The sequence below is a fragment of the Columba livia genome, chromosome 4 (genome assembly GCF_036013475.1).
Source record: "Columba livia isolate bColLiv1 breed racing homer chromosome 4, bColLiv1.pat.W.v2, whole genome shotgun sequence".
Classification (NCBI taxonomy): Eukaryota; Metazoa; Chordata; class Aves; order Columbiformes; family Columbidae; genus Columba; species Columba livia.
In genome coordinates, this window is record NC_088605.1 from 9793719 (window position 1) to 9815025 (window position 21307).

Sequence of the window (21307 nt, forward strand, 5' to 3'; positions counted from 1 at the left end):
CTATTTATTTCATTCTCTGGTTACCTCTGCTATTGGCATTTGATGCGGGTTATCAAAATCTGGTATATCAGCATACCTGACGAGTAGGGTGGACAGGAAGAGCAGTGGCCACACAAGGAGCCAGGAAAGCCAGGATGTTCTCCTGACACACTCACGACATTAGGCAAGACTTTCCACTTCCTGCACCCACATATTGTCCCCTATCCCGCTTCCTTCACCCACACTTTGTCCCCCATCCCACTTCCTTCACCCACATTTTGCCCCCATCCTTGGTGTGTTCAGAGATACAGCCATTACCGAGTAAATATCTGTCTAGATGCAGGTCCCTGCATCTTACAGTAACTTCATTATTTGATTATCCTGATAGTTTTGTAATTCCATCTTGTTAAGCCATATCTGTTCTATTCCATTTCCTTGCCTCCCCCGTTTACAAAGATTAAGCTGAATTAATTTACATATTTTGGGGTTGGGGTTTTTTTAGGAAGAATTGTTTAATAGCTCCCCTGGGATTGAGCTAAACAATATATTCAGGTTTCTGAACGGGCTGCGCTGTGAATTTGCTGCACTCTGATGTCATCCCCCCGTGCCTTCAAAAGCACCTCTGAATGGCAATCAGAGCCATAGGCCAAATGCCCAGAACCATCAAAATCTGCTGCCGTGCAGAAGTCCTATTATATGACAGTAGGATCTGAAATACTTCAAAAGAAGCATTACCCGTCATTGGCAGCAGCAAAATCTAACTGCTAAAATGCACCTGGCACCTGTAATACATATGAAAAGTTTATAACTAAGCAACATAAAGTCACTACTGGTGACAGCCCCCATCAGGCCAAATATTAAAAACAAAAAAGTGCCATTTTCAAATACATTATATTCAAAACCACTTCAAAATAGACTGTGGAACCCACGAACCTCACGGGAAGGAATCCTTGAAGAAACAGGAAAGCAAGCAGTACAACCAGCTCCTCCATCTTACTTTCTACCAGAAAAGTGCTATTCAAACTTCTGTGTAATTATACTATCCATACCAATCCAGCAGGCACATCAGAAGAAATGCCTGTTTCTCAAGGAACACACGCTATTGCAGCTTGCCAGTAGCCTATTCTGAATAGGAGTACAAAAATTATGTAGTAAGCTACTGAATGTAACAACAAGTATTCACAAAGAAACTATAAATGTACAGGAAAAAGGACACACTGTGGTTTGAGACTAACAGTAATACATGTTACTGATACATGAGACAGGCTTGGAAAGCTCCTTTACCACAGAGAAGTCCCACAGAAATGTAAGCATGCGCTGTTTGATACAGACCTTAGATGTTGAACATAACAGGATACAACATAGGGATGGTATATTAATAAGTAAGTTTTATTAAAAAAAAAAAATAATCAAAAACCTCCATTAGAAAATTAATGCAAAATCTAAATAGTTTTGATTAAAATCAGTGACAAAAGCTGTATTTGAAATTTCTTCTGCATTTAAGGTTATGAATATTTCTTTTTTGTTCATTAACTGTTTGTCTCTTAGTTATTCCTTGGTACAGAACATAAACAAATAAAGTTTATTGAAAGCTATCTACAATTTGTTACTGTATTTTCAGTTACTTAATCTCTAAATTACGTTGCTCTCAGTTATTAGCAGCAATATCAGACAAGTATGTGTTCATCAGCAGTACCCATCAGGGTTATGACTACATACAAAATCCATAAAGCCAGCACAGGCTGAACTTTTACTTTGCAGAATCACCTTGACTGTGTGCATGGAAGATTCACAAAAATGAGTCTTAACGCTATTACTGAAATTAAAACATAAGAAAAAATGGGTGGACATGAAAAGACAGGGATGAAAATTAAGTCAAGTACTTCATAAAGTGAATAACTGCACTGACTGCTGTAACGCCTGGACAAAAAAAGGACGCTGTAGAGGCTCAAAAATCTGCCATGCCCTTCATACGCGATCTGAACATCACACGCGAGACAAGATCACTCTCCAGACAGTTGTTATTTAACTCCTGCCAGAAGATAATTTTATTACAAAGCCAGCTATGATTCTTGGATTCCTGCCAAGAATTCCAAAGCGAGAAGGGCAGAAAATACACACCTACAGAGCACCATGCCACATTTTCTTTTTTTTACTTAAAAAGTTCTCGGGTGCACGCAGACGGCATTAACAGCGGAGGAGCAGCACCTGCACCGTGTCTCTCCTGCTTCAGGCTACATGCAAAGCACAGAGAAGAGCCGCCCGCAGCTCAGCCGCGCCGGGCTGCCCAAGCACAGCCGCCTCCGACCGGCGCTTCCCCCCGGCCGCTCCGCAGCCCCTCCGGAGCCTCCCCCGGGAGCCGGGCAGAGCCCCGCGCCCGCCCCGGGCGGCGCTCCCGGCAGGTCCGGACGGCCCCGCCGCACACGCTCTGCTTTGTCATGTCTCCCCCCGCAGCGGGCCGGCCGCTCCGCGCACGCCGGGAAGCGCCGTTCACCCGCGCCGGTGCCTCGCACACCCCGACCGCTCCCGCCGAAAACAAGCGGAGTGAGCCCCGCTCCCCGCCGACCTCCCGCCACCTCCGCGGCGGCGGCTCCCGGCTGAGGCACCGGCGCGAAACGACCCGCGGCCGCCAGCGCCGCGGCTGCGCGCCCGGCTCCGCGTCCCCCCGCCCGGCTCCGCGTCTCCGCGCTGCGCCTCAACTTCCCGACCGCGGGGTGAGGTGACCCCGGGGCGAGGCGAGCCCAGGTGCAGCCGGGCAGCGGCGGCCACCCGGCACCGGCAGCTCCTCCGCGCTCACCTTGGGTTTGTAGAGCCACTTTCTGAACCTGTTCATCATCCCCGCGGCCGCTGCCTCCCGGCCGCCGCCGCCGCCGCCTGCCGCTGCCACAGGGGCTGCCGGCTCCCCGCCCGCGCCGCTCGGGGGACCGGTGCGAGCCCTGCCCCTCGCCGGGAGGCTCGGCTGGGTCGCCGCGTCCTCGTCCTCGTCCGCCGGTGCTCCTGCTCCTCCTCTTCGCCAGGGCAGAGACCTCGGACCGCGGCGGAGCGCGGGCTCGGCGCGCTGCCTCAGCGCGAACGCCGGTCCGCACCAAAGGCTCCGCGCGCCGCTGTCAGTCCCCAAAACATTGCGCGGCCGGCAGCGGCGCCCCCGCGACGCATGCGCAGAGGCGGGCCCACACGCCCCCTCCCCACCGGCGCCCGCGCCCGCGACCAATCGGATGGCGGCCGGGGGCGGCCCCTCAGTGGACTCGCCCCGCCCACTCGGCTGCTCATTTGCGTAACACGGGCAGGGGGAGGAGAGACTACGCGCCCCAGCATGCCCCGCTCGCAGCCGGAGGCGCGGTGCAAGGCGCCGTGGCGCGTTGGATGCTGGGACTTGTAGTCTTATGTGTGAGTAAAGCTGAGCGTGTCCGCTTCAGGATCGCAAGCCTCTTCCTGTGACAGGCAGCCCTACCCGAGCGCCTGCTAATCGGCTGATTGATTTCTAGCGGCCCACGAGGGGAAAAAACGAGGAGGGGCGGAACGAGTTGCTTGGCAACGGCGGCAAACAATCGCCGCCATCTTTGTTCCCGGATGGGTAGTTCTTTGCCCCCGATCGGACCGTTCGCAACACGACGGCGGGCGTGCGGGAGAACTACAGCTCCCAGCAGCCCCCGCGCCCCCTAGCAACCGCGCCGGGCCGGGGCGGGCCGCCGGCGGCCGCAGCGGGGTCTCTGCGGCCGGAGGGTCCCCCGCGCTAGAGAGACGGGTGCCGGGTTCCGACGGGGACGCAGAAGGCCGCCCGGGCTGGCGGGACCAGCCAGGTACGGGAGCGGGCAGCGCCGGGCGGAGGGGCCGCCCGCGGGGCAGGGGCCGCCGTGCGCTCGCGCGTTTGCCTCAGGCGCCCGGGGGGTCGAACCCCTGCGGCCTCACCGGCCTCCGCTGGCAGCGAAGGAGCTGTAGTGGTATGTGGCATCTTTAAAGCCAAAAACTGGCTTTTTAAAGCCAAATGCTTGATGTGTGTGGTGTGCAGAAAGTGTCAGGAGCTCTGGGCAGGCTTATAACTACTTCACTCCTTTATTAGGTGTCTATAAATCCGATATAAAAGACCAGCGGGGCCTGTTCCCTACTGTAGACACGGTCGTTGGTCTTTGCTCCCAGAGTTTTCATTAACTGTTGTGATTTTGGGCAAGAAGCCAGCCTTGGTGTCCTTTGGCTTCCCTGTCTGGTAAATATGACAAAACCTACTCGCCAGAAGGTTTATACAATGGATATCTGATTTTAAAGTTCCACAAGGCATTCGATTAAAAATATACTGTGCCAAATAAAATACTTGTAGTAGGTATGTGTGCTGGTTTGACTGAAAATGAGTTAATTTTCTGCATGCAGTTAGAAACCTTTCTTTTTCCTAGCTAGCACGGTCATCATTTGGACTTAGTTTGATAACAAGAGATAACACCCCAGCACAGAGCTGATGTTTTTAATTGCACTGGTCTGAGAGTGAGTGGCTATCGTGGTTGTATTGCTAGCTCGGGTTAAACCATGACAGTGTGCAAAACGTCAAAATACACGCAAATTAAAAACGAACATAAGATCCCAGCTATAGCGGCTCACGGTGAGTGTTTTCCATCTGATGATTTGCTGCCTTAAGGGAGGAACCTGCTGAACAGGGGATCTGTGCCCAGAACTGCTCTCTGCTAAGCACAGGAGACAGTCAGTGATGCAGAAAGTCCAGAGTAAATGTGAATGGTGGGATTGACTATTGGGACAAGTGTACCTGGCATTCTGTGGCTCTTTTTCTAGCACACAGCTGGGGAAAACACCTGTTCCATTTTGAGCAGCAGCTACTTGATCTAACTGAATTTTGCAGAGAGGCTTAGTTCAGCCCTCTCTTTAAGAACGATGGGTTTCATGAGAGAAAATGCAATCGCAGGCTTTCTAGGCCAGGAGCATAGCAACAAATGTAAAACCTGAAGGAATCTTTTGGGTTGTTGAAACCAGTCCCTACAATTGTGGCCAGTCTTATCCTATGTATTCATAATTGCTTGCAAAATATCTCCAAGCTCCATTGTAAAGTAAATCTAAGTCAGGTTCTTACCTGCTTTAACTGAAATTCTACATCTTATAATGGAATAAAATTTCTACCATTTTGTACATAGCATAGATTTATATCTTTTTTACATAGCAATTAGAATATTATAAATGGCTTTGTGGAAATAAGGATGCATGTCATAACACAGAACATTTTATTCCTGATGTGTCTGTTTTAAAACATGGATGATAATAATAGCAGTTTGTTTAAATACAATCACAAGTGAAGTTCTTCCTGTTAAGAACCCAGAATTCCCGAGGTATTACTATATGTCTTAGTGTTAATATTCAAATTTTTTGTTTTAATGATAGTTATTGGGAGGGAAGGGGTAAATATCAACATGTACAGTGCATGAGAGCTCAAACTCATTTCTACTATGCCAGAAGAAAAGATATTTGTCGCTGGGAGAGCTGTTCGAGCCTGAATTACGATCCAGCCTGAATGAGTACAGAGGTATTTCTGTCTCCCTCATCCAAAATCCCTTGTGAGTGTAAGAACCTTGGCAGATACAGAGAAATAGATCATGTTTCTCAGAGGAGTGGAGAAATGGTGATTCCTTCTGTGAGAAAGAGACACAGCAGCACCTCTTTTTTTATTTACCATCCCTTGTCATGATCCAGCCCTGTTTTGTTGGACTTCTTATTTTTAAATTAGTCAGTTTGTCTTGATCATACCAGGTAACTAAATGCCTATACTGAGCATAAACACAGACAAACTGTTTTTTCAGCAGTTTGAGATTAGTAATTAAAGTGATATTCAGACAATTATAATTGAGTGTGATAGTGCTGAAAGGCAGGGCATAAAAACACCGTAACTGGAAATATTATGATATCCCTTTAAAACAAGAAATGCATTTTCTTTACCACAGTGAATCATCTCAATCAAGCATTTTTTCTAACATCAGAATACAATGATATCTAAAATACAAGAAAGATTTTCAGAAATATATTTTTATGTCACCATGGAAAATTACTTCAATGCTCGTTTTTTCCCATCGCTAAACCAGATTAATGACTTAGAGCCCTGATCATTACTATCATTGGCCTTTCATACACAACAGCATGTGCGTGTGTATAAGCAAATGAATTATAGTTCTTGTCACGTGAACATTAAAATCCAGGTATCCAGTTATGCAAACTCTCATGCATGTTAGACATCATTTGAGATAGATGTAACCCTGTCATTTCACAAACAAAGCATCAAGCATAAAAAGTACCCAAGTGCTGTGCCTTCAAAAACCTTGACGGTGGCCTAGACTGCTGATGTGTTGCGATCGCTGCCCAGCTTGGGGACCAACACTGGCTCATTGCTTCCTTATAATTCCTCTCTGTTCCTATGCTTTTGTTGCTTTGGAAAAAATAGGCTGTTAATAGCAATATGTGATAAGATTTAAGAGTAAAATTTTGCTTTCAGTTGCATCTCACCAGGAAGAGCAACATTAAATATCACCAGGATAGCACACATGCAAAAATGCATGCTTTTCTCTACTGTTATCTTCAATTATATTTTGTCAAATAACCCGATACAAAAACCATGTCAGGTATCATCCTACGGATATTTGAGACATTTGCAGAATAAGAAATGTGTAATTATGCCTTGTATTTTATTGATGTTTGTACTGTATTCTCATTTCTCCTGTTAGCTGTTCTGAGTAACTGTGATTTTGAAAGCTTGACCTAAATGTTCTCTTCTACATTACTGCAGTATATCTTTTCTATGAGCCTATCAACATACATTATGCTACAACTGAAGGGGGCATGAAAAATTAATGATTTACTATATTTATAGGATTCTCCATGGTGAAGATGGTCAGCCATGGAAAACATATTGCAATAATAGTCCAACAGCTTAACAAATTTAACCCTGAAAATCAGGACATGGAGGATTTCTTGAATGAATCAGCTAAGTTGTTGCAGGTATATTAAGTTTCAGTTTGTCTTACCTAGCTTACTGTATTTTACTAGCTGATTTTAAACATAAAGATATCTGTTTCCTAATATGTTGTAATTTCATAGATTTTTCTGACAGTGATGTTTTTAATTTATGACTGAAGTCCAAATTCCTTATGGTTATCACCAGAAAACAAAGAAGTAAAGAGGTGTTGAATAACTGCTTGGGTAGCAACAAAAGGCAAGGGAAAGCAACTTCCTAAAATGGATCTGACAATGATAGGAAAAGCTTCTCTTCCACTTCTGACTAAGCTGTTCTGTAGTTTCCTATCTCCTTTCCTTCTTCCAAATGGAATTTTCTCTAAGCAGCACCCATTTTGTAAATACGATTGCAGTTCAGAAGCTGACTCACAGCATCAGTTACTCTTGCTTTGAGGATGTAAATGACTATCAGAACAGTGGGACAAGGCAAGTGTCAGTAAAACAGCTACCTGATTTTAATCTAACACAGCAAGTAACCAGAACAAGATTTGCCGATATGTAACTGCTGAAGCAGTCCTCATCCTTTCCTGACCATGGTCTGTCACCTCTGCCCATCTCTGTCCTCAGTGCCACCCTGACCTGTGCTGATGCAGCTACTGGATTGAATCAGCTTTAGAAAATCATTAGGGGATGACAGGGATATTGTTTAGACTGCTATTGTCTCTGCATGCTGTGTATTATCAAACTATGTTGTCAGAGCCCTGACTCCACACTGCCGTGTAGCTCAAGTGCTCGTTTCCACTTCTGACAGTAAGGTCTAAAACACTGCTATTCCCCTTAGACAGTCTTTTACATTGATTTTACATAAGGACAAATGACTATAAGAAGGTAAAACTATGGAGGTGTAACATGAAAATCAGAGGCTGAGGCAGTGGATCCATACACATTTCTGGGGTGTTTGCTTTCTTAAACAGTTCCCACTCAGGCTGCTCGTTTCTGTCACTGTCCTCCTGCCTTGTAGTACAGACATAACTCTGTGCATTCATATGCTGAATTACATCAGGGAACTGATCCAGTTTCAATACAATCATTTTTCACTGGGCAGAGAGCAGATAAATTCAGCTGCCACTGCTGCCAAAATAAATACTTGTAAAAATTAATATTCAGATAGATTGTTGTTCTTCTCAGCCAGAAAAGGTGATATTATACAAAGACAAAACAAGCAGAAACTCTATTAGAGAAACGTGAACCTTCAGTTTCATAGTAAAACCTTTCGAAAGGGGAAAAACAGGGAGGGTAGCTGATGGCAAAGATAAGGCAGAAATCTTTCCCTGGGATCGTTTCAGTTCACTTACTACATATTTTTTTATCCAGGAAAGTAAAAAGTAAGATCTATATTTATATAAAATTCAGCTTTGTTTCAGTACCAAATGGGTGATTATAATTCATCATAGAAAATTAACTTCATTTCTATTTCATAGAGCATAGGTCCCTGATAATAAAAATATTGTAGCATTTTTGTACACATAATTTCCAGGCTTGGCCACTTACCAATTAGCCAATATTAACTGATGCATGCAGAAACTTCTTCCAGTTTGTATCCTGATTAACACTATCACTTTAAATCACAGACTAGATTCAAGCCTGTATGTCTCATGCTAACAGCACGACAAATAGCAAACCTAGTGTTGCATAGTACTGACCAGATAAAAATCAGGAGGGTCAGATTCCGAGAGCACAAATCTAAATAATTGCAACGTACAGCTCTTTCTATATTTATTTCCTTACTTAGGTATGTAGTGCATCAGATTTGACTTTTCTACGTATTACTATCTTCTATCTGTTATACTTTTCTAATCGGTAGTTAGTTTTCCATGCCTTAAAAGTCCAGTCAGATTCCAGTCATTATCAACAGCGTGTGTTTCATTCATATTATATATCTTTATTGTATTTGGATGTTTTATGGTCTTCATGTTCTTCTAATATGACACCTGGGATTTCTTCTTTAGTTCTTTGATAACCTGTTGATGACCTACATAGAATCTGCTTGTAGCCTATTGTCCAGCTGTTTGTGGTTGCGTCTGGTGAAACCAACAATTTTGGGCTAGATTATTTCTCTCAAATACAAAGACAGCACACACAGGTCATTCCAGAATATGCTCAGGGGTGTTCAGCACACCAGCAGTGTCTGCCAGGCTGCGGGAGCCACTTCAGAACCAGTATTATCAAGTGCAAGGTCCTGGAGAGAAGTACCTCTGACAGCCACACGTTCTCACCTGAACTGCAAGGAGCAAAGAGTAATATAAATGCTTGTAGGAGCTGATCGAAAGTAAATAAAATGACTTGTTTGGAAATCTAAAAAATGAAAAGAGAAGATGTGAATCCTTGGCTGATCAGAAATGGGGGATGACATCAGTAAAGAGATAACAGGTAGAATGGAACTGAGTTGTGAAGCATCTTGATAGGGTGGCAGTAGTACCAATACCTGAGGAAAGAAGAGCACTGAAGTTTTGGGTTAACATTTCTGCTCTGTTGAAATTAAGCTGACAACAACAAGAAGGAAATGTCCCAGAGGCCAGCATTTTAGACTGTAGTTAGAGTTTTTATTCGTGTATGTGATAAATGTGAATATGTTATGAAAGGACATAGTCCTAAGGGAGTGAGTCTGGAAGGCACAATCTGCCTTGATCAAAATATCCCTGTCAACCAGGGTCATAAGACCATTCTTGTGGGATTCCCTGGTAAAAATGGTGAAGGGAGGCAAAAGAAAAGAAGTGAAAGTGGGTAAGCAAATATATGTTAAAATGACGGACTTTACAATGGGAATATATATTTTTTTTAAAAAGCATAAAAAGCAAAGGATTGAAGCCATAGGGTGAAAATATACCACCCACTGTGAATAACTTGCTTTTCAAATTGTAGCAAAAAGTAACTGGCAGATTTCCATATTAAATCTTTTAGTAAGTATAGAATTGGCCTTTGTTGAATATTCTGCTTAAAATCCAACACGACATTTCTGTTGGTTTCAATGTGCTGCTGTGAAGATGACACAATCCAGAGGTTTACATTATAACTCTGCAGCAAGATTTTTTTTCTGAATCTCTAGAGGCTCCAATTTTACCTACACCTAAGGTTGGATAAATAATTTAAACAAAACCCAAAATATGTGATTGTGTGAAATAATGATAGGATATTTTGCTCTTGCAGAAAGACTGTGTAGAAATGTTTATGTTTTGGCAGTTCACGATGGTTGGGAAATGGCTGTACAGTAGAAGTTTGGAATACTCTGCTCACCAAATACTGGGCAACTGGAAGGGAAAGATAAACTGGGTTCTGTTCTAAGCTCCATCATCTTTCTGTCCCTGTCCTTTCTCTTACCCTCAAACTTACTGGCCCAGGTCTCTTCATTTAACCTATCCCAGTTTCATCTCTTCACCCTGTTGATTCCTGTGCTATTGTCGCTGTCCAGCAAGTCCTGTTCGCCTCCTTGGTTTTGTTCTGCTCACTTCAAAGTTCTTGCACATTCAGTTCCACTCTCTACTGTACCTAAATCGAATCATAAATCTCTCTGTCTTCAAACTGAAGCCCACAAGAGGCAGATGTCACAGAGAATATAGGTGAAAAAGACTCTCTTCTATCAGTTTGAGCTCCCAAACTGACCCCTATGGCTTATCCCAGTCTCATCCTGTACCATAGCAAGAGCTCTGCTGGCCCTGGTTTTGGCGTACCAAGGGCACAAAGTATCTTCAGGGAAGCTTACTGTTGCAGTATCCATTCACACAAAACACACTCAAGTGGATATTTTTCACTTGGCAAAATGTGTGTGGATTTTCCTAAGAAAACCAAAAGGCCAAATTTCTAAGGCACTGCTTGAACCCTGTGTGTCATCCCTAGCGGTTAACCTGCATTTGGTTTGCAACTAGTTACTATTTCCAATAGTTAAAAACTTGAATATTTGACAGGTTTCTATTAAATATTAGTTCCTCTCTCAGACCATGTGAGCCACTCTCACCATGTCCCTGTTGAATAGCATGGAAAGGTATCCATTAACTTCAAGAGGTGCAAAAGGAACCTCATTATTATTTTTTTAGTTTTTATTTCTTAATACATCTTTATAATTTTGTTTAAATATCAGTGTTCCCATCTGAACATATTCTTTCATTGCAGGAAGTCTTGTCTCAAGCTTTGCGATACAAATCTGTTTGGAAAACATTTGGGCGTACAGTCTGTTTCCAAGTATATTCCAGGAGTCAGAAGTATTACTCTGTACATATAATAACGTAAATGAGATAAGTAGTTGGCCACCCTTATTTATAGAGAAATGCTGGCATTAGATACTGCTATCAAGAGTTACGTTTTTTAAGCTCTATGTGGGATTTAGATTTACACAGTCCATTTACAGTAACGGTGGCCACACATCTAATCCTTGTGTATTGCTTTGAAAAAGCACCCATCTTTCCCTGCATTTTTGCAATTGAGGTAGATCAAGCAGATAATGCATCCAATAACCACTGAGATACATTTTTCTTTTCCATGTGTTGCACCTTTCAGCCACTCGGTATTTCAGGATACAAATGGGGAATCAGAAAATTAGTACGAAAGTAAATTTTGAAATCAGAGGTAAACCTTTACTTTGACAGCAGTTCAGGTTCTCCTGAAGAACTGTGTGTATAAAGATGGAATCTTCTTTAGGTGTGACAGAAATGTATAAATAAATTGCTGAGTGTCAGGTAGTTAATAGTGTTTAAAACCAAGGTGTCGAATGAGAACAATCTCTACAAGGCCACTCAGGAAGTGAGAGAGAAAAGACATATTCCAGTCTTAGTTCCTATCTTCCAACTCCTAGTTCGTGCTTCTGTACAGGGAAACTCACTGATTATTAGCCTCCTGTTTTTAGAGAAATACAAATGAAATATGGTAAGGAGTTTTAATTCTCAAATAGTGGGAGATAAATAACATGGTTTCCTCTAATTTGAATGTTATGATCAAATTAGCCTCGAAGTGATTCTGTGTTAAATTCCTTACGATTTATTTCTGCAACATGTGAATTTTAAATGTTTACAAAGAATTTCTATTTGTTGTTCTTGGTGAATGATCAGACTTGATTCTCTTCCAGGAGGAAAACTACACTTTGACTTGTAATTCAGCTACTTACAGTCTTCATCTTTATTGTATTGTATGTTATGATGTTTATAACATAATATTTGGCTTGTTTTTCATTTCAGTGTTTTCAATAAGAACATAGGTTCATCAGTAATATGACGGGTGATTCTTAGTTGCAACAAATAAGCCTTCACCTTCAATCATGAAGAATCATATTATGTCCCTCAAACCTCCTAAAAATAAATAATAACTGCAAATAAATGCTTTTGCTTTGATCTTGTGACCTTGTTGCTATTAAAACAGAATTCAATTTGAATTATCCTGAATAACACATTAACTTAAAAAATTCAAGTCTATCTTGGTTCTTTAAATTATTAGCATTCACATTCAAATTTACATCTCTATTTCTGTTGTTCTTCATTTGAATGCCGACTGCTTCTCCTTGTTTATCTTCCTAAATGCTTTTTAATACTCCTTTCATTAGACTGATGCCCTCCAGATAATATCTTCATTCTTGTGTAGTAAACCCCCCATTTTATTAAGTATTCTTCAATTAAATCTATCAAAAATTATCCATATTCAGAATGATCCTTCATCTAGTGTATATTGTATATAAGGATATTGTTTCATCAGGCCATTTATAGAAATGGGCTGCATCTGTTCCTTTTGAAAAAAGATTACGTTTTGTACCTAACTGAAGCATCCCAGGCAGTTTTTCTTCCTTGTGACTGTTAGAATCAAGCTTTTACTGTGATAACAAGAGACAGATTTTAACACAGAAGTTGCCATGCAATGTTTGTGCCTTTCTCTATGCAAATAACTCTATTTTCAGTGGAATTATTTGCTTCAATTAGAGTTGCAGGATCAGACCTATCATATCGGCCTTTATAAATTCCATCTACCAAAAAGCTTACCTCTGTAAAATCAGAACTGCTACCCCAAATTCACTGTTTTACTCCTTTATCCCTCTCATGTTGATAGCAAGATGAACCCGCTCATGAGCTTTCCATTTCACAAGAACATGGTGTAATTTGGCATAACTCTTCACAGTTCTCATTTGTGTTGGTTCAGCTGTGCACCTCACACATGCCCACTCAACTGTGAGGAAAATCCCTAAATGTCAGAAGTCATACATTTAGTTTTAAATATGAAAATAATATAATGCAGGATTATTTTGGTACTTGGTGAAAAAAATACAAGTCTAGTTTGTGTTATTAGTTACATAGATACACATCAGGATCTTGCTAAGGAAAGGATGGAATCTAAATTTTCTGCAGTCCCACTCATCGTTTAATATTAAATGCAAGGGAAAATTACATGAAGTGTACCTCTTCAAGATGGTCAGCATTATCACATGAAGATGAAAATACTGGTTTCTGCCTGCAACATCAACTGTAAACAGTAGAAGCAGGACATTCTTCTACTTATATCTTAAGATCTCAGGGTTTTTTCCCCCATTGAAATTACTGGAAGCATTTTTGTTGACGTCAGAGGGAAAGAGGACTGGGTTCTGGCAACTGATTTAAAACTCAGTGAAATCACTAGGAGTATTTTCTTTCATTTCCAGGGAGTTTTGATTAGACCCTTGGAGAGGAGTAGCACTGATATCTGAAGCACTATAAATTAATCAGTCTGCATCTGCCAAATGTGCATATTCTGCCCGCAAGTACACAAGTTCAGTACATACTATTACTCAGTTCACTTGGGAGGTGAAAGCTATTTTATCTTTTTATCAAATATTATCTTGTTTCTAAGACATTTGTTTCACCTTAAACTAAATCCTTATACTGAGAAGTCTCACAAGGCTTGGCTGATGTTCCTTTCCTTTGTTCTCTCTAGAAACAAGAGCTTCTTGTTCTCATCCTTTCCTGATGTCTCTGGACATTGAACAGGTCCCATTCTAACCATCCTTATTACCATGCACCCACAGTGGCAAAGCTTGCTTTTTGCGGATAATTCTCCGTTTAATTCATGCTATTTCTTGAAGTAAAACGTGTTGAAAGTTGTTTGTGTACGAAGCCCTATGCTTAAGCTTTCTTATAGTTCCCAGCTACAGCTAAGTGTCAGGAGAGAGGAAAATATGTCCATGGAAGCAGGCTAAGGACACTAGGGATTTCTCAAAAGCGGGGGATAACACAAATCAGCACATATTCAGACAAGAATCACATTTTCTTCACAGGATCATTCAGGGTAATTTCAGACAGGATCATTCTTTTCCAACTTAAACACTTGGGAATCAGAGTAAAAGCTGAAATTCAATGCCATATAGAGAACACTTTCAGATATTTGTATGGGAATGACATTGTGAACACATGGAACTCTATTTTCCTTAAACACAGGATTCAAGGTTCAGCCTCACCAGCACCGAGTACAAGAGGACAATCACTTCTCTGGTCCTGCTGGCCACACTATTCCTGATACAAGCCAGGATGCTGTTGGCCTTTCTGGCCACCTGGGCACACTGCTGGCTCATGTTCAGCCGGCTGTCAATCAACACCCCCAGATCCTTCTCCTCCAGGAACTTTCCAGCCACTCTTCCCTGAGCCTGTAGCGCTGCCTGGGGTTGTTGTGACCAAAGCACAGGACCTGGCACTTGGCCTTGTTGAACCTCATACAATTGGCCTCAGCCCAATGATCCAGCCAGTCCAGATGCCTCTGTATGGCCTTCCTACCATCCAGCAGATCAACACTTCCACTCAACTTGGTGTCATCAGGGTCATATATGATTATGTCAGTTATAGAAATAAAGCTTTTCTATCATTTTAACTATTATTAGCCTTAAGGACCTAAAACCCACAAACCAAGCTTGATTCTGTTTCTGTGTGTATATCACTAATAATATGTCTATTACAGTTCTGCTGGACAGGTAGTCAGATGTGTTAGTGTAATCCCAGTGGCAGTAAAGAAATCACAAGGATGTATATAGGTGAAATTTTGCCTGCATACGTATGTGTGTATATGCATATATAAATACATATGGATATCAAGACAACTATATGGAGGCACTGTTTTTTTTTGTAGTGATGATGCACAAATGGGAAGGAAAGAAACCTGGCTTTTGAGCAGGATTAGTATAAAGGAATTATGTTTACTCTGAATGATCATCCGAAAAAATACACTTGGAATACTTCTGCATCATTTGTTTACATTTAAAAATTAGAACTGTAACTGTAAAGTTTTGCCATATATTTGCTCAATCTCGGAGCCCTACATATATCAGAATACTCACATAGTTCCTTCCAGCAGCCTCTAATAATACTTTCAAACTAGAAATGCATCATATTAGGGAAATAAAGCAATGAAGATGCTAGCAGATGATAGCCTACTAGGCAAGGTGAACCTCTGATCTGATATATTATTGCAGTTCAACTGTTCCCACACCTCAGAGCTCTGGCAGAGATCATATATCAGATGTGAACTATATATTTTCAGAAGACGCAATTAGCTTTTTTCTTGGCTTCTTGGCTAACCTCCTTAATTCAAAGAATCATTATTGTTTGTCATTTTGTCAGTGTGGCTGTCCTTTTTCAATTCATGTTATAACAAACTGTTCTGGGCCTCAGATTTTATTGCAGTGTTTAAAGGTGGTTCACACTGGAAATTCCTCTCATGTAGTAACAGAAATTCCATAGATTATTTATTATGAGCGGAACTTCCTGTAAAGTTCAGGAGCATTCAGACTTTTTAAAGGGACGATGAAGTGGGATCCAATACAGTAGGCATCTGATCCTCCTTTTTCTGTTCTCTTGTGGTATTGCACAAACATTGCGAGTGACTGAGAGCACAGGCAGATCAGAAACACAGTCTGCATTAATAAGAATCCCGGCACTCACAGGTTTAGTTTAAAATAGTCATATTCTCCAATATTAAGTTACAGTAGCAGTTAAGGGTCTTTTCCATAATCCTGTCCAGCTTCTCCCTTCAATGTGATCTCCCCAATCAGCACAGACTTCATCTACAGAGAACAGGATTCCTACTGGAAAAGCAAACTCTTACTGAAATGTTCTTGTACTATTGACTAAGTTAATAATTGTTCACAGCTCAGAAACTTCAGATTTTCTTTGCATTAACTGTTGACATTCACACATCAAGGCCTTTTAACTAAACGTGTATGTCAGCAGATAAACCAAAAGTTTGACACTGGGGAAGATTACATTTTACTTAACAAGGGCCATTAATTTGTTAGGACTGCTTTAGTTGGTAGTATTAGAAGTGTGTCAGCCCTACCAAAGACATTGCTGTTAATTATTCATGTTTTCCAATTATTTCAAAATGATTGTAGTTCTTTTTGTAGACACCTAACGTTTTCTTTCCAGAACGCATTAATCATTATTAATTTTGTATCTCTATAGACCCTTAATGTGACAGAAGAAAAATTTGTATTGGATACACTAGCTGGATGCATAGAATATAAATCCTTATTGGATGTAGTAGTCAATGCATTTTTTGTTCGGGATGGGAAATACTGCCTGATTTCTGAGCGTAACCTCTATATAGGTAAGCTTTCTTTAAAGCACCAAATGTGTTTACCACAAAACTTTAAAAATATCATTTTACTAGCATAGGTCTTAATGTTATATTACATTTGAAGCATTCCCATTGTGCCCAGTGCCGTATGAAATACAGGACCTTTTCCAATGGTCTTACTATTAAAGTTTAAATCCTGAATTTGTTATTTAGTCTGGACTCTCACTGGTATTAGCTGGAATTTTACCGAAGAAAATGCTGCAGAATATACCTGCAGATTAGGTAACATGCAGATGGAAAATAGCATTGGCGATTGGAAGAAATATCGTGGAAGTTTAACCATCACTTAAAAAAAATGTCTTCAGTGATTTCCCTTTTTTCTCTTCTATGCAACCTAATAGCTCAGCCATTCCGATACGAAATAGTATAACAGAGCTCTGGCTGCTGAGGAGCTCGGCATGTCTCACAGTACGAAGCTCTGTTTGGCTCTACCTACACATGGGGTTTTTGTAACTGACCATCACAATGACATAAAGAGATTTCTGTCTGTCTCCATGAGTGACGTCAATTATTTTCCTTTTATTAGTTACTTCGTTAGAATCAGTTACAATACAACTATATTTGATCATATGAGCTAGTCAATCAGAGTAGCTACTACTCCCAGCATTATTTCAGGCATTGAGAAATACATTCAAAAGTAATTTAAAATGCTATGCATTTAATACACACATACTGAGGTTGATTTGTGAAGTCCCTAAATAAACTGGAATCACAAATCCCACTGGCACTGGTTTTCTGAGTGAGATATGTTCTGAAGCTTTGTGGGTACTCTGAAAAATCCAGCCAGTTTAATACAAAGGGGTTGAAAAATACAAAAGCATATCTAATATCAGTATATCTACATTTTATGTTTTTAAAACTGCTAAACTTTTATGGCAATTCTCATTGCTTCTGTCACAATCTGGAAAGGTATAGAAATCTAAATCAAATAACAAATGAAATAGAACCTAAACTATCAAGGATGAAATTAATAGTATATTGAGTTTATTCTAAATGGTAATGCTTCGTTGTCTCCATTTCTCCATAGCCATGTTTTTCACTGTCTGGGGCACATAAATTATACCTTTAAGCTGAGTGTTGCTATAATTGGATTGTCAGGACTGGTCCGCTCAAAAGCCTTCATTAATCATAGCAGAGGGTAGACCCTGGAAAATTTTCCTTTATCAACAAGTTAAGAGTCTAAGGTCACTGGCTTACATTTTTTTAAGCTGCTTGTGATTCCCTTTGCCAAGCTGCACTGACACTTAAATGATCAAAGCTGCTTACAAAGGCTGTTGCTATGTGTGAGCAGATTTGAATTTAATAAAGCTTGTAGAAGATAAATGTATACTCTACTAAGACTGCTTAAATATGTTGCTATGCTAAAGCGCAAGATTGAAGCCTAACGATACACTGAGCTGCCTGCAGCACATTGGTCAGAATTCACTGATTTTATCCTTACTATTTGGTGGCAGCTAAAATACTGCAGTGCAAGTGAAGCCCGATCGATCAAAGTGAATATGGTTAAATGAAAGCTGATACGGGAGCTCATGAACTTCACGAGTCTGCAAAAATCTCACAGCGCTGGCTGTGGCTCTTCCTGTGTTGAACTGCATACTTGCCAGAGGGGGATGCAAGAATTAGGTTTGGATTTCCAAGAGAATGTCACAATTTAAAAATTTGGTTTTATTCTGATTCAGAATAAAAACAAAGATTACAACACTTTCTGCAAAATGGTCACTTAAAAAGAAAAAGGAAATTAAATACTAGAAATATATTTTATGTATAATTTTTAAAAATGAATTGTTATGTATAGTAAACTATGATTTTGGAACGGAAGAATAAGAGCTATCGTCTCTGAAAACATTATGTTGAAAAATTCACTATCAAAGCTTACTATTATGTCTCCTGTTCACATTAAATTTTCCCAGAATAAGCTTGCTTACGTGGGAGATTTTGGTTACACTAAAAGAGAGCTGTTTCCTGCAAGATAATACTGTCAGAAACTTTTCAGTCATGTCTCTCAGCAGCCATCTGACTCCTATTCTCCTTGCCTTGTTGCCAGACTAACACAGCATTTCGCAGGTGGAATATGCAGGTATTTGCTGTATAAGCTGGTACCAGCCCCCAAAGAGAGGGGCCACCCTTTTCCTCCCCACTGACAGCTCAATCTCACCCCTCTGTCAAATTTCCTCTAAGTTAGAACTTGTGTTTAGCAGCCAGCCAGTGAACTGATCAAGAAAGTGCTTCAGGTTAAAATTCCCAGTCTGGTTTAACGTGGCTGTGTGGGTGGCTCTAACATCAGGAGGTAAAAGGAGGGGACAGGAACAAGCCATCAGAGGTTGACAGAACTGCTTATTTTAGTGGTGATGTTGGCATGATGGCTATGAAATGACTCTGAAATCATGGCAAGATCTTACCTTGGGCCTTACAGGATTCCAAATGCTACTATTGACACTATTAAACACTATTTAAAATTAAAGTAAGTCTAAATCCAAGAGTACGCTGAGTATAGAGTGTAGCTTTATTTGAATTTCCTGCTGCATTTTAAATGTATGTATCTTTTGATAGCTATCTGTTACCTGGCTACTTTTCAACTAGAAGAGCTCGGTCTTCAGCAGTTCAGCAGAATTGTGAAATCTCTGGACACTGCAAAAATGCAAAAGGTAATGAAAGTACAAAATACTTTTTAAAAATAATTCATGATCTCTTCATTTTGATTAATCAGATGACTTTTCTGAACTTTCAGGATAATCTAAATTGAGAAATCAGTGTTATTATCTGTTTAAATTCAGAAAATAAATTTGTATTTTGTTATCACAAAACTCTTCAATATCTATGTTTACACAGTGACTACCTCATATTCAGTCAAAGATCAAGTTAAAATATATTTTGTATAGTCTGAGAAGGTAGAATAATCACATGGTTTACAGTTCATGTGATTTACAGTCGTCCCTCTAACTTGGATACTCTTGGCTCTGCTCGCATTTTCTCTTTGACTTTAGGTAAGAGAAGTTTTTTCCAGATGTGATGAATTTATTGAAACTTGCAGTTCCTGCTGAACTTGCAGTTCCTCTTTTTTCCCTGAACAACCCACTGCCTCCTACCACCTATTGTTCTACTGAGCCTATTGCCCTTCCATTGCTTTTTCTCCTCCCCAAAAGGCAATTGCTCATTTGGAGCTATGCACGTACCAATTACCAATTACATAGGTGCCATTGGCCAAACCATTGCTGCCAAACAGAGAGCACGACAACAAAGTTCTGCTCTGGTGAACCTGCTTTAGCAGCTGGGTTGGGCTGGATGATCTCCAGAGGTCCCTTCCAACCCCAACCAGTCTGTGATTCTGTGAATAAAAAATGTGGAATTGAAGAGATAGGCAATTTTCAGTAATTAATACTCAAAAGGCTAAGGCTTGTCCCTGTACTGATTATTTTGAATGTTCCTGTGGATGCCAGTGTCTCTATAATGAGTACAGTTGCTCTGTAATATGTAGGAAGAGAGTAGGTTGGATTGTCTGCGTAACATTTTTAGAAACACTCTATTCAATTTGTTTTGATGGGCTTACTATGGAATGGTTTTTATTAATTCCATTCAGAGACAAAAATGATATATTTCATTAACTGTTGGAACAGAGAAGTGGCTGGAAGAATTATCATAATCTGGTAGACAGACAAATCACCCTTTCTGAAATGCTCTCCCAGCCCTTCTTTGGTAAACACCTCAGACACAGCCACTGGATTGGATGCATCTTGAGCTTATCCAGCTAGCAACACAGTTTTCCCACTTCTTGCCAGTTACCTCTTGCTGATTGCATTCACCTAGCTCTATATGGCTCAAGTGTCAGTGCCCTGATGTTCTATTTCAGATAACGTCTCCTTCCTTGTCTGGGATGACTCTTTTCTGATGGGGAAGTGCTGCATTTCACAATGATCTGCACCTGCTACTTTTTTTCCTGTAGATGTAACTTTGTTTGCTTAAGTATCTTATCAGATCATCATCACCATGGTACCTAGGTTTTCTTCTCTTGCGTTAGAAGAGGTTCTTTGTCTCCAAAGTGATGCTACATTATATTAATGCACCTGCAGCAGAGGATTTAGAAGCAGCGTTTGGTCCCCCCAGCAACAGAGACAAAAACAGCAGAAGGCAGATCTGCAGCCCTAGCAACAGAAGTTGTCAGAAATTTGGGATTCTCCTTCAGGGTGCTGACCTGCAGATTTTGCCTGATGACTATTGTCTCTGAGTTCAGTTAAGATGCAGAAAAAATATTCACATATATTTACTTAGAATAAATTTACTTTAATAAAAAAATATTTTCTGCACATCACAGGCTGAATGCAATTTTCTTAATCCTGCAGATAAACTTTACTCAAATGAGTAGTCTTTGTGAAATTAAATGGACTATTCAGCTGAATAAGATTGATTTGTGTGAGTAAACCTTTCTCTTAAATATTAAGTATACATGCAAAAGTTCCATATGGTTGTATAATTACAGAACCATAGGATAAAACCCAATTTTGTAACTTTAGTGTGATTGTTCTTCTAAGAGCCTGGCTATGTATTGCTAGCTCAGGCCTACTTTTCTGTTCTATTACTCATACATGTTATTCTTTTATAGTTCTTGTAAAATTTAAGTGTGTGTATGTTAGAGACAATATACTGTTGAAATAAAAAGTTGAAGTAAACAGCTTTATAATTTCATAATTTTCTTGTAAAAAATGCAAAATAACTAGTGTTTTGTTTCTAGCATTCAAGACCCTGTGTTGTTCTGTTTCATGTT

The 21307-nt window shown here is 40.6% G+C and overlaps 2 protein-coding genes across 8 annotated transcripts in view; one reads left to right on the plus strand and one right to left on the minus strand.

The window, feature by feature from the left end:
- The window catches only part of ZFYVE28 (zinc finger FYVE-type containing 28), a 159602-nt gene extending 156467 nt beyond the window's left edge, over positions 1 to 3135 (minus strand). For both annotated transcript variants that reach the window (XM_065060385.1, XM_065060384.1), the window contains exon 1: positions 2777 to 3135. In XM_065060385.1, coding sequence (XP_064916457.1) covers positions 2777 to 2815 — 39 coding nt within the window. In that variant the 5' untranslated portion in view covers positions 2816 to 3135. The remainder of the gene's footprint in view (positions 1 to 2776) is intronic.
- Positions 3136 to 3536: 401 nt separating this feature from the next.
- CFAP99 (cilia and flagella associated protein 99) overlaps positions 3537 to 21307 on the plus strand; it is a 60711-nt gene continuing 42940 nt past the window's right edge. For 2 of the 6 annotated variants that reach the window (XM_065060389.1, XM_065060388.1), the window contains exons 1-4: positions 3588 to 3779; positions 6836 to 6963; positions 16374 to 16518; positions 19099 to 19193. In XM_065060389.1, coding sequence (XP_064916461.1) covers positions 6844 to 6963; positions 16374 to 16518; positions 19099 to 19193 — 360 coding nt within the window. In that variant the 5' untranslated portion in view covers positions 3588 to 3779; positions 6836 to 6843. The other 4 variants (XM_065060391.1, XM_005498483.4, XM_065060392.1 and 1 more) reach the window with 4 other exon arrangements.